The sequence below is a fragment of the Melanostigma gelatinosum genome, assembly GCF_949748355.1.
Source record: "Melanostigma gelatinosum genome assembly, chromosome: 10".
Classification (NCBI taxonomy): domain Eukaryota; kingdom Metazoa; phylum Chordata; class Actinopteri; order Perciformes; family Zoarcidae; genus Melanostigma; species Melanostigma gelatinosum.
Window position 1 is genome coordinate 22,085,351 of NC_136643.1, and position 17,979 is coordinate 22,103,329.

Genomic DNA, 17,979 nt, shown 5'->3' on the forward strand with positions numbered 1-17,979 from the left:
GCTAACATTTAAACTGCTTGTACATTACTTTTAGCTGACATTTAAACTGCTTGTACATTACTTTTAGCTAACATTTAAACTGCTTGTACATTACTTTTAGCTGACATTTAAACTGCTTGTACATTACTTTTAGCTAACATTTAAACTGCTTGTACATTACTGTTAGCTGACATTTCACCTGTTTGTACATTACTTTTAGCTAACATTTAAACTGCTTGTACATTACTTTTAGCTGACATTTCAACTGCTTGTACATTACTTTTAGCTGACTTTTCAACTGTTTATCTGTTACTTTTAGCTAACATTTAAACTGCTTGTACATTACTTTTAGCTAACATTTAAACTGCTTGTACATTACTTTTAGCTAACATTTAAACTGCTTGTACATTACTTTTAGCTGACTTTTCAACTGTTTATCTGTTACTTTTAGCGAGGAGGTGGACGAGACAGGAAACGTAATCGAAAGAATTAGGAATTAAACTACCGGGACAGCAGTAATTCACTTCTTTTTTTTTTACACACAATTGTACAGACAGGTCAGTTGTCTGTGTAATTTACATTATGCGTTTGTTACATTATGAATGAGAAAAGATCCACGTGTCAAACAAGGGATGCAGGACACAGCGGGGGATGAGCAGAGTCAACGAGGTCACAGACAGCAGGGGGTTAATCCGACACCGATTACACACACACATGCAGACACAGCTCAGATACCATGTACAGTATATACACACATTTAACATTCAGTATGTAAAAACACACACACAGGGTAATCTGTTCAAACGTCACAAATGTGGGAGGGAGGTGGTGGTTAAGAAGTGTGTGTGTGTGTGTGTGTGTTACACTTACACCTACCGCCTCTCTTCTCAGCTGGATGAAGAATTGTTTGCACTTGAAGGAGATTTTCACTATTTTCAACCTGGAAGCAGAAAAAGACAAAGTCAGTGTCTCTACAGTTAATGAGCCGATCAGCTGTATTGGGACACTGATGTTAAATGTTTACACTTTTGATAACGGTCATTGTGCTTTGGTAAGCATCGTTAGTGGACGTGCCCCAATACGAAACAAGGTAACAATCTTCAATAAAAATGAAGATTTTTAGAAAAACATGTGTTTTCAAATGTGTAATCCTTTTGTTTTACTGTAATGTAGATTTAAAAAAAAAAAAAAGTCTTTTGGTCATGCCAACAGCCAAATAAAAATACACTAGCAAAATCTACTAATATTTTGGAAAAGAAAAGTGCGATTAAATGTCATACTTAATGTTTTACACTATGATCACTATGTTTGCTGAAAGGTGCTCCTCCTGATGGCCATGGCCAGCTACTGTGATAATATTCAGTCGTTTGTGAACAAATATAAACATTAATACTGTGTGTTTAGATACAAAGCCTCATTGAATTGTGTTCGTTGAATACAATCATTTAACAAGAAGAAAGTAGCACTGTTTATTGTCCGATTACTTGTCATATTGTTTGAGTAAGAAAAGAAACCAAATGCACTGAAAGCAAAACAAAGAACAGCTTTATTTTCTCAGCAGCTTTCAGGTTGATGTGAACAGTCATTTGTCTCACCATCGTGATTCTCCCTCCTCAAAATCCCCCTTTAAGTAATCTTAAAGCGTCATCCATTGAAGCTTTATGATGCGAGTGAAATATTAAAACTCTTTATGGCTGAATATAACGGTTGCCATTTCTGGAAGTTAACCTACAATATCCTGTACAGTTCTATCATTCTTGTTCACCTTTCTCGCTGTTTTTAAGGGTGTTTTTCTCTCGCTATTTCTCATGGATGTAAACACGGTAGCTAGCTGGGTATGCAGGAAGATAACGTTGACGTTCCTTATGTCTCTTATCCACGGATATACAGCGCTCTAATTGGTCGACTGTATCTCAAACATGCAGAAACAGCCGTCGATAAGCAAAACACGAAGAAAGAAACTGGAATTCAAGATTAAGAGTCCGAACAACGTTTGCATGCACAGCATCACTCAGTGGTATTTGAGAGGTTGAAGTAAAAATAACTTAATTCATTCGACCATGCACAAGTTGAAGCTTAGCCATACTCCACCATACTCCAAACAATGAAAACATTCATAACTGGCAATGAAGATGGAAGTACTGCAATCCAAACTTGACGTTCAGGAACCAATAAATAGAATTGAGAAGCACACTCCTCCATGAATCGCCTTCTTCTTCAAGTAAGCCGCCCCATGACTCACGTCCCAACTGTTCATTTAACCTCCGACCCGCTCCTCCTTCCAGAGCTGGAGGGCGATCTTTTCTCATCGATCCGCGTAACATCGAGTCATGCGTCTAAAGCGGCAGAAGCGGTCTGAAATAATATTGGAATCAGAAGACCACACGTGCACGGCCGCAGTACGAGGTCTGCTGCCGAGCAGCAGCGGAGTAACATAATCCCTCTGTTGCTGCTGTGACTCATCGCTCGCTGCTAAATATATTTTACATACTTACTCACACACACTCTCTCGCATGGACAAACACACGTACACACACACACACACACGCTTCGGCAGAGTGTGAGTCATGCCCCATCGAAGTGTGGCTCATTTGTCAGGCTGCTGTGAACAGAAATAGGAGAGAGGGGGGGGGGGGAAATGTGTCTCCTTCCTCACTGTATCGTACAGTTCCATTTATTATTCGCATGGGGGAACAAAGACAAGTAGAGAGGAGAGACACCGGGAGATGTGACAGGACTGTAGCCGATGTAGGACATTGTGAGCCTTTGTTGAAGAGAGGATGAAGAACGAAGACATGAAAAGGAGAGAGAAGGAAATCCGTGAGCATAGGTTTTGAGAGACACTGTGGACTATTGTGTCACTCTCTCTCTTTCTCACACATGGCCGCAGACAGCTGTTGTGGACACCGCTGTTGGTCTCTAAATTTAGCTCAGCTGACAGGATATGAAGACACACACACACACACACACACACACACTAACACGCATGCAAACTGTTTTTCTCCTCCACTTAGGAGGATTTTTGCACTGATTCCATGGAGACTTATCCTGACCCGAACCAAAAAAAGTCTTTACCCTAAAAATTTCATGGTTTGGCCCCAAATGGGACGCGAGTCCCCAGATTTATGACTTCAGCTCTCCGCAATGTCAGTAACACAAAACCCTTCATTCTGCAAACCCTTCGTGAGCACACACTCTCACTCATCTTATCACAAACATCTTACTGTATTTGACATTCACACACACACACACACACACCAGCTGCTATGTGCATTTGGTCAGGGTGTGTGTGTGTGTGTGTGTGTGTGTGTGTGTGTGTGTGTGTGTGTGTGTGTGTGTGTGTGTGTGTGTGTGTGTGTGTGTGTGTGTGTGTGTGTGTGTGTGTTAAGCCTACACACGAGTGAATTATCTTCCGGAGTTACAGGGATTTGAGTTGTTACTATCTCACCCCCGGCACTATTAACATTTTGCCTCCCACAGTGCAGCAGCAGCAGAGGATGGGAGATTTCCAAGAATCGATGCTTTGGAGAGAACGAGAGCAAGAGACATAGAGCGATGAGAGCAAGTGAATTACACAGAGAGGTTAAAAAAAAAACAGGAAACCTAGTTCAACTCAAAGCCACCCCCCCCCCCCCCAGACATATCTGGTGGAATCATCTGCATAATTCCAGCAAAGATCAACCAAGGCTTAAACGTTTACATGTGTCAATAATCACCATGTGTGAGATTACCAAAACATTACGCAGCACATTTCTCAGCGAAAAGGCTTCCTGGAGGCCGTTCAAGTGACGCTGGCAGACGTTTGAGACGAGAACATCCACAGTTTGATTCCCCGGCTCAGGGGAAATCTGGCTTTTGGAAATGACAGAAACGCAGCAGTCTTAGTCCACCGAAAGCAAGGCAGCAAAGATTCAACTGTTACAGCGGAGCTGCCAACAGTGACTGAAAATATCAATGGAGAAAGCTTTTTGGTTGTCTTCTGTTTTTCACCCACAGTTCTGCTCATTCACATCTAAAAGCTGCCAGGTTTCAGCTGCCCTGCTCGCAGGCTTCCAGCAGGTGTAACTGAAGCCGGCGAGCTTCTTTCATGTCTCGCACTTACATGCTCGAGTTACATGTCCAGAAAGCATGTACGCTTTACGTTCCATCTCTTTTGGTATGTGTGTTCGCCCTCAAACCGACACACGGAACAGAAACTACTGGTGGAAGTTGTGTGTTAAAAATGTGATCGAGCATTAACAACTCTCCCACGGCCCCGGAGTTCCAGGGCGTCCCACAGGGCTCAGTACTTGGTTTTCCTCCTATTCATCCTCTACTGGCTTCCCCTCAGAGATTCATTCGCCAATGATTACACATCCACGCAATCCATCGCCACTAAAACTGCCTCGCTGAAGGTTAATCATGGATGCGAGCAAACCTTCTAAAACCGGACTGGTTCAAATCCGAGACCATCATCAGTGTTCTCACCAAAACCACCCACAACTTCTGCCTCATCATTAGGTGTGTGTGTGTGTGTGTGTGTGTCTCACCATGGGAAATAGTTGATCCGTACCCTGTTCTTGTAAATCACAATGCCGGCGGACATCACCCCGAGAAGAATCTCTGTGTTGCTCTGGTCCTGAAGAGAGGAGAACAGAGTGTGTGTGAGTGTGTGTGTGTGTGTGTGTGTGTTTGTAATGAAGCGGAGCCGAACAGAGACACAACAGGAGTACGACATATTAAAAGAGAGGCTTCCTCACTGCTACAAAAGAAGGAGCAGCTGACGAAAACAGACTCAAACTAAGAGTGGAGCTTAATGAGACACCGAGGAAAAACCCACACGGACAGAAATCCCAATCTGTGCGGGACAAGAACAGTTCAGGTCAGAGTCCGACAGACTTCAGCCCGAATTGATTATCTATTTAAGAAATGTAATCCTGTATACGCAATGTGATACTGATGATGACAGAGTGCTGACACACGTTTGTCTTGTGCTGCTAGTAGATTATCGGTAATACTTGAGATTCATGTGATTTTTTCCCCACACAGAAATACTTCCTATGAAAGAAATCTAGATGGTGACTTGGCTGCACTGCTACCATCTGTTGCCACTTCAGTGAGAGCTGAATGCCAATGTGTGGCATTTCCGCAGGGTGTGGGCATCAACATCAAGTGTACACACTGCAGCTCCTCCAACCGGTTCTCTAGCCTCCTCGGCTGCTGAGGGACCGAACACAGCTTTGAATCAACCGCGCTGTGACAGCGGGGAGCAGATTGGGATTCTTTTGATATAAATTCTGATACCACCGGTTGTATGAGGGTTAGGGATTAAGTTATCTTGTACTGTTAGGGAGACGAAGGAAAGAAAAAGGCCAGCGTGAGATCACAGACACACGGACACGTCTAACGGGCCGCGTCAGCTTTTTGCTGGGGGGGGAAGAAATATGAGGCACGAGACCATACGGCAACGCAAGAGACTCAAAACGTACACACAGCAACGCACCAAAAACAGACTCGAGTGTAAACAAGAATAACACCTTACTTACCCTTGCATAGTGCAGCTCTATCCCGTAGAGCTCCAGCGAGCGTGCTGTGTTCAGGTAATTAAACTCTGACTGGGCAGGAGACAGACCGCTGAGAGCGAGAGAGGAAGGGACAGGTACAAAGACAGATGGGGACGGGAGGTTGTGTGTCGGAGCAAAGGGAGTGATGATGACAGGGCGGGAAGAAGAAGAGAGAGAGTGTGTGTGTGTGTGGTAGAGAGGCATATGGAGAAGAGAGGACGAGAAGGGCACAAATAGGAACAAAAGAAATGGCCGATCAGAGACATGAAAGTAACAGCAGGGAAAAGGTCAGATAAACTGTGGCTTATATATAGTTTACTGCAACACAATATACACTATCATACAACAGTTTATTGAACATTGAACAGAGTACAAAACAGTGTAGTTTTCTACTGATACTCTTTCAACTAACTCAAAAAAATCCCTGAGTGCAATAAAGCAGTCGTTGACATCGCGAAAAAAAACAAAAAAAAGGATATATTGTGACAGAGTAATCTCTTCAAGGCCTGGAATCCAATTCATTTTTGAGTGACTTTCCTGCCACATGCACGGCTGAATGCGTCAGTTCCTGTGAGTCTTTACATGCATTTGAATGTGTGTGGGATCACCGATGCGCTCGTGCGTACCTGTGCTGCTGGTGGTGTTTGGCGACCTCTTTGTGGAAGTCTTGCGGCGGGTTGGGCAGGAAGCAGAATTCCGACAGACAGCCCGCCGTATGCTCCGTCTCGCTGTAGTCCCCCAGCTCAGCTGCAGAGGGAGAGATCCAGTTAACGTCAACGCGGCGCCGCTCGCAGAAAAAAAAGAGGAACCACACAGCCAACGAGACGACAACCAGGACGACAGAGAGGTCTGCATGTGATGTGCACGGGTACGCTTTCCTTTAGGACACTACACTGCAACATGTCGTTGAAAAACATATACTGGTAGAGCCAAACAGTTTTACACAAACACATGGAGCATTCTCTGTCCATTGTCTGAAAGCTTACTTGTGGCAGATGTGCAAAAATAGATTTTTAATGCGAATATGGCCGATTATTATTAACCTTTATCATCTTCATTGATAAACATCTTCCAGATATGAACATTTGTATGCTTTAGCGGATTATGAAAACAACTAACACCAAACCTTTAATTTAAATTGACACTCGTTAACTGACTGTGATTTATCGCACACTTTTCAATCCGCCATCTTATTGACTTCATTAACATCTGTTCACACAGGAAGGCAAAGGAACAATCACACTCAATGGTCTTTCCACACCTCATCTACACGATTCTCACAGCCACTGACAAACCTCTTGTATTAAGATATTAAGAGTATGTATTATGCATTCACATTCTTTTTGAGCGTGCTGTTGTACACACGTGTTTCTTTGTCCTTGCAGATTTTCGAACAGAGCCAACAGGCAATGCAACCCTTTTATACCATCATACTAACAGACCAGTCCTCAATGTGTGAACATATACCGAGCTGGTCCGATACACGATATCCTCAACGCAGGCCAAAGACATGGTGAGACTGTGCGAGTGCATAATACCATCTTAAAGAACATGTCGAAAACTAAATGGCAAGTATCGATCTTTGTGGCCTCACAATAACAAAAGACAGCAGCATCAAAAACACAGCTGCTTTCACTGAAAGATGAAGAAAGACGTGGTTGCTAGAACAGGCAGGAAGATGAAGAGTGAAATGATTCTTAGATCTCTAAAAGCTTTCAGAGAGAAGCAGCTCACTCGCGCGTGGTTAGAGCTCAAAAGCATCAATTTACTCAAGTAGTCCCTGGACTAACCTACTAGCCGCTAGCTTAAACATATTGACCAACCAATCAATTCGAGCTCACCCGCTTATTGATGTGCACACGGCTCCAGGGAGAAATGCATGCACAGTCGATAGCTCACGTTTCAGAACAGTAGGCCAACGTTGGTTTTACTTTATGCTGCAGTTATTACTGTAACACGGGTCCGATGTTCACACACGTGACGCTCAAAGGCTGGCCGACAACCTGATCTCTCTTGACATATTCATCTGTTGATGCGAAATCCATACTAGCTCGAGCTCAGGCTCCCTGACGATGCTATTGACCAACGAGGCACAAACGAGACATTCAACTCATCATTTGTGATGATGGATTGTCTGATTAATGTAAACGTGTGGTGATGCAACAATGTTGTTCATAAGAAAAGCTGCATTACAAAAACTCACATCGACGCCTTTAAATGAAACAAAAAAAAATCTGTCATTACAAGATTTTTGTTTCACCAAAATGTCTTATTTCTGAGGAATACTAATCAAGAGTTGATATCTACTGGGTGGGATTCGTGGCGTTTTGAGAACGCAAGCGTCAACGTGGGATTTAGAACGATCTGTGCCGGCACTCGGGCCGAGCTAATTGAATTAGCAGCATAGCAGCTGCTTCAAGCCGTTTTATTCCCCCCCCCCCCCCCCCAAAAGCAAACATTTATCTTCATAAATCGGGGCTGGCACCGAGCAGAGTGACAACATGGACCTAGCAACAGAGCGTGCGTGTGTGTCTGCGTGGGTTAAAAGCAGCGGTGTCATGACGGCGGTGCTCGTCTGGGCCAAATCTCTTCTCTGACCTATATACTGCAGCAGTGCAAATTCCCCACGAAATATGCCAGGGGGGGGTGGAGGACAGAAAGAGGGAGAGAGAGAGAGCAGAGGGGAGTGGAGAGAGAGAGGGGAGGGGGGGGGGGTTTGTGAGTGTGAAAAAAAGGGATAAGCAGAAAGGGATGAGACGGACTAAAGAGATAAAAGAAAGAAACAGACAGCGAAACAGGCAGCGTGAAAACAATGAGCAGCAGTGAAAGAGAAAGAGCGAGTGACACAGACGGACCAGTGCGTCATTATTCTGATGACAGGGGGCACAGTCAGCCTTTAACACAAACACTCAATCACACCAGCACATTTCCATTCGCCACTGTACCATATTTGACCAGTAAGGATTTTTTATTTTTAACTAAACCCCGGCTGTAAAAAAAACAAACCACAATCACATTGCATATTTACGTGGCTGCAAATGCTATCAAATAGCAGCACACTTGAGTCTTAATTGAGTCATAATGGCTTCAGAGCAGCAGCAACGAATGCACTGGAGCAACCGCGGCCGTTACATTTAACAGAGAGTGCAGCTAAAGAGAGGCCTAATGAATTGCCCCTGTTTCCAGAGAGCGGATGCATCCAGGGAGCGCTACTTACATTGAACGGAATAGGACGCCAGCAGAGCGGCTGTGTTGTGAGGACAGTGCAGTCTGGAAAGCATAGGGACAAGAAGTGTTGGATCAATACAAAAGAGCGATTGCTCATCTTTGATCATCGTGACTGACAAAAACAACACAGAGAGTGTTGGGCGTGTGTATTAACTCATATCTCCTCCAGTCGTGCCGACTAACTCACTCTACTACAACCAATGCTAATGCACCGATAACAAGTCTACAACAGCAACTCTTTACAGACACTTAAAAACACAAGTGCAGACTCACCTTCCAGTTACGATGTCCTGCTTGATCTGAAGATAATATTGGTACCTGAGGAGGGACGACACAGCGCATTAAGAAAAGACACCAGTGCACCGTTACTTCTGTTTAAATTGTTTTAGTGGTTTTCCTGTTGTGTCAAATGAATGGACCCCCTTCAGCGGACCCTTATCAGCGGTGTTTGCAGCAGCATCGTTGTCTACTCCGATGTCATAAACAAAGCCGTCAATGCAGTGCGTTTTTTTTGTCGTGACTCGAGCGTACAAGATCACCGGTTCGGCGCGTGAGATCCAAGCCCCCCCCCCACGGTTCCCGGTTCACAGAGCTGCATAGAAAGTGTTGATCAGGCTGAGAGAGAGAGAGAGAGAGAGAGCGAGCGAGGCCACGGCTGAGAGGCTGAAATAAACACCAGGCGGAAAAGGCGATATGGCGCTGCGACGCCTCCTCTGCATGTTGTTCGTGCAGAGCGCAGTGTTGTCAGACCGTATGTTTGCAGGAGTGTGGGTTGGAGTCCACATCGCGGCCTCGATGCGGAACACGCTGGTTTCTTATTTCTCGTTAATGAGCCTGCATCACCAGCGAGAGAATGAAGCTCTGGTACTGATGATTAGATCCCAAAAGCTCTTTTCATAACCATTTTCTACATCATCACCTTGTTTACTTAAGATTCCCAGAATAAAATCCCTTTACATTTTATATACAATATGCTCCTTCTTGCATGGTGAGCTTAGGGACATTATGTACCCAATTTACATCATTATGTGGCACTTAGGACACTAAACCAATCTCAATAAACCTGTTTAATTCAACTCAACAATGAGTATTTGTCTCTACTCTTGCTAATTGAGAGTCGGATACGACAGGAAGCAAATAGGAAGAAGAACTTCATGCTCATCAAGATCACCGTTCTCTATTATCGTGCACTTTATGGACATGATCTCGTTTTAATAACCTCGATATCAGAGCACGATAAGATCCTTATCATGATACACCGGTCTGGTGTTGCCAACACTGAACTATAAAGCATAATCCACGTCACGGGTATCTATGGCTGGATCTCCGTTAACCGCTTGTGTCAAGTATACGTCCTTTTTCAAACCCCCCCCCCCCCCCCCCTCTTTACGTCAGTGATAATCCGTGTATACCAGTCTGTAAACTCTTACCGTGTGTATTCTTCCTGAAGTTTACTGGGGTCTGTCACAAAGAATTTGACTCTGAAGCTCAAGCTGTAGGGAGAGCCTCCTGGAAAAGACGACAACAAACAGTTAGAGGGGAAAACACACCGCGGCAGATCTGTGAGAGGATGCAAACTGTAAGTGAAGTGTACACGTTTCTACTGCAAGACTGGATTCATATTTCTCTTTTAAACCGTTACAGGATGTAAACAAAGTGGACGTAATGACTCAAAGCGTAAAATGTGTACAAAAACATCGGCCTAGCTCCGTGTACTGTAACATACATAACATCCTGTGGTTATTCCTCAATGAATCAATCACTCGCCACAAAAACACAGTTGAAACGCAGTTCAGTCGTCGCTGGAGGACGACTGCGTCTCTCACTCTGGCTACTTCTTAATTCCTCTACGTGCTACAACATTCTATTACTCGTGATCCAAAAACAGAGCCGAGTTGAAATAAAGTTGAATAATTGCTCACAGCAGATTCAGAATTCTGAATCGCAGTGTAGACGGGAGACTTTTGCTTGTGGTGGAGCGAGGATGTTTAACCTCGGGGCTGGACGGCACACTACCGCCTCAATCAGATGGTAAATAGTCAGATTTAAGCAACGACTTGGACTCGAGTGAACTCGCGTCGGCGTCACGACTTTCTGCCGATCGCTGGAAAAAGACCTGGTTAGTTAAGGTGGGTTTCACCTACTTTTTAACTGTTTCCTGACGGGCTTGTTGGGATCGAGCCAGCGCTGTAAAATATTGATAGAGAGACACTTAGAGACACCTTCCATAGCATGGTTACACACCCTAAATTATTCACCACACACAGACACACACACACACACACACACACACACACACACATCTGACAATCTGACAGAAGTACTCAAACACGGTTCACGTGGATACAAACACTTCTATATACTACACACACTGACATGCAGTAAATGTACATTCATGATGACTTCGATTTTTTGATGCTGATCCAAATACAGCGCTGGAGTCCACGTGTGTCCTCATACACACACATAACGCAGGTTTAAAATCAATGCACCCACACAATAGATTACGGCAACTTTCCACGACCGTGTTTTACGGCTGGAACATGCTACAGCGCGACACGTTCATTCACTCGTAAACACACTCCTATAGAGCAAAAACATCCGACTGACCGGCGCATCTAAGGAGTCATCAGCCAAGTGCAGGCCAAAGTAGTCTCTCTCAGTCAGCTCCAGGTGCTTAAAGACAGCATCCAGCAACACCTGGCCATGATCCGACTTCTGCACAGAGGGACAGAAAACACACAATCCATCAAATGCTCGCCTCCTGGACTCCGCTGCGACAGTGAAAAGTCACAGTAAAAAAAAAAATCTCTTTTATAGGATTTTAACGTTTTTGCTGTTTTTGTTATCTGTGTTTTTTATGGAGTAAAACTTTTACGCTGCTTTCTTGGCCAGAACCTCTTTAAAAAAAGAGATGGCAATATTCTGGTGAAATAAAATAACTCCATGTTGAGCCGTATTTAATGTCTTTCTAACCACGCCCCAAAAACAAACATATAAAACACTGTCAGCATGAAAATTGTACATTCAAAATATAGACGAGTGGAGCCGCAATGACTTTTAAAGACATGAACATATGGATACAAATCCATGTGTCAGCTGCCACGTTCACCAGCTGTCTTAAAGAAACAGTAACATTTGGTGACACGGCTCGTTGGATGAGCATCTGATCGTAAGATATCGTCTTACATCCAAACAGAAACACCGGAGACACAACGATTCATTGTTAAATCCTCACAATTCAACTTTAAAATCACTGGAAGCTGATCAGTAAACACAGACATGAGAGGCTGTGGGCCACTGTTTGATGAAAACCGAGGATTAGAACGCAGCAGATACAGAAGAGTCGGACGTTTAGGAAGTAGGGAACACTCTGAGAAAACAAATAAACCAAAGCACTGTGACGAAAGAGTGAAGACGGAACAGCGAAACCGCCGTCTGTCTGCGGGCATAAAAGAGAGACGTGGAGAAGAGGAACATTTAGAGCGAGAGGCTGAGAGCTCAGCGAGGTAATTAAAGTAAATCAATGACCATGTGCTTCAACACGTGAAGGAACTTCAAATCTTTAAGTTCTGCTTTCAAAGGTTTCCGACAGGAAGTGCTCAGTGCTGCTTCAGGTTGTTCACTTGATAACGGATGAGGACTGTTTATGCAATAATCATAATAAAAGTCTGTAAAGAGAAAGAAAGAGGACCCGCTGAGAAACACAGGACGGAGGGAAAAGAGGGATGAAAGGCTGAGAGAGGGTGAGGAATCATTTATGAGGAATCATTAATATCACATCGTTTCATGAGAGAGAAGGAAGGACGAGAGGATAAACTGTGGGACCACAAGTGGAGCAGAAACTCACACCTGATCCTGCCCGCCACTTTGAGAGGGGGGAGAGAGGGGAAGTGTTAGTGTGTAACTCCATCAGAGCTCCCATGGGAGGACACACACACACACACACACACACAGTTACTGCTCTCGACCACCTCCTCCCTTTACCCTGGTGACACACTTTCACAGCCCGGCATGTGTGAGTAAAGTGTGTGTCTACGGAATGATAGTTGACATGTTGACATAGCAGCCCTCTAGGATCACCGGCAGTCTTTTAGCGCTCTGCGCTTGTGTGTGTGTGTGTGTGTCTGCTAACAATCAGCTGCTGTCAAAGCCTTAGTTTGACAGAAAGTTAAGCGTGACTCAACCCTGATGTCCTCTGTGCTCCTTCCCCCCTTCTTGCTCACTTCCCTGCAGCTTTCCAATAACTGTTTGAATGATTTTAATTGGAAAGATTTCATACTTCTGTATTTTGGGAAGTGTTAGGCGACGGAATTTGACTAAATCTGATGAAAGGGACAAACAGACTGCCCTCTCTAAGATGGTGTGTGTGTGTGTGTGTGTGCTGCTTCTCCTTTATATGAAGCAGCTTTTCAAGTTGAATGTGGGAGCCCTCTGTGTACTTCTTATACTGTGCTCCCAGGAAACCCATCGCCACTCTGTGTGTCTGTTTATGTACACACGTGTGTGTGTGTGTGTTAGCCTCTTCTGGTATTCTTAAAGCATGCCAGCCAAGTGTGCGATCGGCGCCAGTGCAGGAGCAAACAGCAATCCATTGTTAAAACTCAACATGCACACACACACACACACACACTGTGGATGGTTCACGGGCTATCACACTCAAAGATGGAAAGAGTAACTGAACACAGACCGAAGGAGAAACAAACAAACAAAGAAAGGAAGAGAAAGAGAGAGAAGAGAGAAAGAAGAGAGAAAGGGAGTGATTAGGGCTGGGCGATAAATCGATTTAATCGATTAATTCGAATGTGTGCTTTAAGGCGATGTGTTTTATTGAAAATCGAGAAAATCGCCCCCACCCCTTTTTCCCGTAGTAGAGTGCGCGCGCATTGTTTACAAACTAAAACAATGGCGGCCAGCAGCTTCACTGCTGCCGCCGCCACCTCACAAAAACAACCCAGCATTTTGGAGACATTCACCAACTGTACTCCGCATGAGAAGAAGAGTGCCCGGTGGAAAGCCATCACGGATGCAGTCGCGATGTATATCGCAAAAGATATGGTGCCCATATACACCGTGGAAAAGCCGGGGTTTATTCACCGTCTCAAAGCTTTGGACCCCAGGTACGTGCTACCAAGCCGTAAACATTTTTCTGACGTTGCCTTGCCTCGGCTGTACAATAGTACACGCCAAAGGATCTCTGCGGAGCTGGAGGGGATGTCATTCTACTCCGCAACAACTGACCTGTGGTCCAGCAGGTTGACCCAGACACCGATCCACTTGACTGGTGGAAGCGTCACCAACTTAACTTTCCAAGGCTAAGTACTTTAGCAAAGAAATACCTCTCTGTGCCAGCTACAAGTGCCCCCTCTGAGAGGCTTTTCAGTGTGTGGGGGGGGCATTGTTACATGCCACCGTGCATGCCTGAAGCCAGAGGTAGTAGACAGGCTTGTCTTCCTGGCAAAAAATATTTAGAAAAAACATGCACTACTGTTTAATACTGTTGGTTATGTTGTGAATGCACTTGATTTTGTTTACATGCACTTATTTACTGTGCAAAATATGTTATGTTGATGTTAGATCAGATGTTGCACTTTTGAAAATGTGAATGTTAAAGGGTCATATACATTTTATTTCATGCTGTGTTTGTATCAGTGTATTCAGTTAGAAAAGCTTACTGTAAAAAGTTACATTTGCACAGTTGTTTACAATGGAAGGCTACTATTTAATGCCATTTAATGTTATGTTTAATTTAATTTTATATTTAAATGATTCAGGCAAACAAAAGAGTGACCAAATACTTTTTGTATACTACAGGCACCTTTCTACAATGTTCAGGTTTTGTTTGCACTTTATTTTTATCAACCTACTTGGGAAAATCATCACAAAATAAAAGAAAAAATTGTTTTCAACAGCTTCTGTCATCTGCAAAAAATTTTGGGGGAAAAAAATCGATTTAAATCGTGAATCGGATTTTTTGTAAAAAAATCGGAGATTTTTTTTTTAGGCCATATCGCCCAGCCCTAGGAGTGATTGACGATGCGTTTGCGCAACACAAACGCTCTTTGTGTTGATCATCAGTCCAGCAGCACCACTGACTGAAATAGTGTCTGTGTGTCAGAGCGAGGAGAGAGAGAGGAGGAGGAGAGAGGGGAGAGAGAGAGGAGGAGGAGAGAGAGATGCTCTGATAAGTTGTTCACCCTGAGGGTTTATCTAAAGTGTGAGAGGGGAAAAGAGTCCCAAACATCAATCACACTGGAGGGACCTGAGATCCAAAGTGGTGCTTGAGGGAAAAATCTCAGTGTTCTTCTTACAGTAGGATAACAAAAGCCGCAAAAATGCGTCACTTATGTGTCACTTATATCTCCCTCCTTGTTCATTTCCTTCCACTGGAAACAGCTGAATGTGCTGCATGTACGTGTTCGTGTGAAGCAATGATGGAAATTCAGGAATGCGTGAGGCGGCTTGTTCAGACAGGAAGAGATGTCTGTGAAGGAGGAGTCATTCACATCTCTCTCTCTCTCACCGAGTCCTGATCATTTTACGTCGTGAACACATCCGTGTTGAAATCAGCAGGAGGAGAGCTCGGGACGTCGGCAGCACCGGAGCTAACCGCTAACGTACAGAGGTTCCATTCAGTTACATGACGACGTGTTCAGGCTCTGTGCAGTAAGCAGTCTTATGATTGGACAAAAGAAAATGACAGCATTATCATGTAATCTTGCAAAATGTAGTTTATGGCAAGACACTTGAATAAATACAGCTGTTTGAGGATGTTTTTACAACAATATAAAACAGATATCACCACAGACGTGACGTTAAAAAGAGACCTTAACCGCTGACCACCAAAATCTCATCAAAGTTCATCCTCGGGTCCAGGTGGACGTTTGTGCCAAATGTGAAGCGATTCCCTCAATGTGTTCCTGAGGTACCACGCTTTATATATATATATATAGAAATAACTTGAGTAGCGCTCATTCAGCATATTCCACCTGAACTACTACCCATTTCTGGAGAGAGAGAGAGAGAGAGAGAGAGCGATCTATCCCACAACACAAATAACAATACGCTGAGCCAGTCTCCAGAGTTTTCACACAAAGCCAAACACATAATTAAAATGAAATCATTTTACAAAAAACACACGGAGCAGCAGAAGTCCATATTTGTGGCTCACCCAGTGCTAACGATTGGAGCATTTAATATCAGGACTGCACTAAAAGAATAATGAGATAATGGGGTGACGGGTCATTGGTCAGCTGAAGGGAAAGTAGGATATGGAGTGGAAAGAATATGCAGCTGGCTTCTGCAGAAGCTTCACATGACCGTAGAGCTCATTGTAGGAAGATGTGTTCGTATTCTTTCAGGTCAGCCATCTTGAATAAAAGTATGGCCTTCAAAGTCACCGGTTAAAGTTAAGTGTAACAAGCAGAATTTAGAAGAAGTTATACTTTTCAATCATTTCTACCACGGAACTTGCAGAGGTCTGAATCAGCAGTAAATTACAGCGGAATGATTTATCCGTTGCCTCTCGCTGCTCTCACGTGCTCATTATTAAGAGCTTCTTCACGACCAAATAGCTCTTGCAGACAGCTGCATGTTTACGTGGTGTTTAGTGGTTGCTATCGCTACAGATGCACGTCACTTTACTCTGAATAAATCCTGCAGCTGACCTCGCTCTTGTGTTGGTAGAGAGGTGGGTCAGCAGTGGGCCGGGGCTACTTTTATTCCTCGTCATCTATCAAGCCTTAATGCTACACTAGATGCTGCTTCCAGCCCAAGGCTTCCCATCTATAAAGACCATCAGCAGAAGCCCTCATGTGCACCACCCCCCGCCCCCCTCCCTGCACCACGAGCGCTTCGGTTCCCATGACAATAAGTGACCGCTTCTGGATTTTCACTCTCCGCTGGAATCAAGGCCGGTCGGGGCCAGCGAGAGGATCAATAGAAGTATTGTTGCGCTCAGGGTGGCTTGTCTTTCCAGGAAGTGAGTGCTGCTGCTGCCGGGGTCCTGATCAATGACGCTGACAGAGATCGACTCATTCATTCATCCATTCATTCATTCAAGAGGCGGGGGGGGGGGGAATGGAGAGGAGAGATTTTATAAAATAGAGTGTGTAGGATGGCGATACGCAATAATGGCTGAAGTGATTATCCGTGAGCAGAACAGGATGTATGATGCAAGTTGAAGTTCACTGGTCGTTTGATTGAACCACTGAGAATTCCTCCAAAAATAAATAAATAAAAATATATATATATATATATATAGTTCACATACAGATTTGTCTGTCGTTCCTTTTGGTGGGAACCACAGAGAGCAGAAGAATGACAGGAAGTGAAAAAAAACACACCAGCTACAAGCTAGCTTGTGACAAAAATATACAAACTCAACCTCTCCAAAATAAAATGTCTGACTGACAAAGTCATAATGTGCATGTTTGTATAGTTCTCTAGATATATACAGTCTATATATATATATATCTATATGTATGCATGCACATGTTCACATGCACTCACAGCAGCAGGATGTGATCTGTCAGAGATAGGATGTTATTAGAGGAATTATATTTTCTGACTCACAAAGGGAATTTCCCTTCTACTCGCACTGTCAGAAGTCTGATCAAACACACGGTGCCAGAGAGAGAGAGAGAGATGTAAAAACAGAGAGGGAAAATAAAGGAGATGTGTTGTCACGCGAGGCGACAGAAGACTGCAACGCCGGTCACAAGCCAGCTTGTCATCCGGCTTTGGGCAAAACATACAACACACATTCTGTCCTCCTCGCCCCTCAAGGTGCGACTGCGCGTGATTGTAAAGAGAGATAAAACACCGACCGCCTGATCGGCTGCTGATAGCAGCCAGTGTGAGAAAAATAATTCTTCAAGTGTCATCACAATATTACAGGAAAAGTAATCTGCTTATTGAATGTCTGCAAACAACGGAGGGACACGCAGAGGTTTTGAACGGCTTTTTCTTTTTTTGGGTTAATCTCCGATTATTTGAGGGCTCATTCTCACTTCACGGCTTGATGAGCGTCCCTATATTGTTATGTTTTAAATTTTTAGGAGATGCATCACAAAAATTCCAGGTAAATTCCAGGTGATGGGTTCTCATCAGTCAGCTGTTTTATTGTATGATAATAACTAAGTCAGTTAGCTGTTGGTAGCCATGTGTGTTTTTGCCTACATTTGTTTACATTCTGGTAAATTGGCACAATTAAAAGTAAGCCGAAGTT

General features: G+C 44.0%; 1 protein-coding gene across 2 annotated transcripts in view; it reads right to left on the reverse strand.

The window, feature by feature from the left end:
- The window catches only part of ptpn4a (protein tyrosine phosphatase non-receptor type 4a), a 55,457-nt gene that overhangs the window by 17,143 nt on the left and 20,335 nt on the right, over positions 1-17,979 (reverse strand). The window contains exons 3-11 of one of the 2 annotated variants that reach the window (XM_079277014.1): positions 11,361-11,468; positions 10,895-10,937; positions 10,181-10,259; positions 9,024-9,068; positions 8,740-8,792; positions 6,149-6,269; positions 5,505-5,592; positions 4,509-4,597; positions 856-919 (exon numbers count right to left, since the gene is read on the reverse strand). In XM_079277014.1, the coding sequence (XP_079133140.1) occupies positions 856-919; positions 4,509-4,597; positions 5,505-5,592; positions 6,149-6,269; positions 8,740-8,792; positions 9,024-9,068; positions 10,181-10,259; positions 10,895-10,937; positions 11,361-11,468 (690 nt within the window). Of the gene's footprint in view, positions 1-849; positions 920-4,508; positions 4,598-5,504; positions 5,593-6,148; positions 6,270-8,739; positions 8,793-9,023; positions 9,069-10,180; positions 10,260-10,894; positions 10,938-11,360; positions 11,469-17,979 lie in introns of both variants that reach the window. The other variant, XM_079277013.1, reaches the window with a different exon arrangement.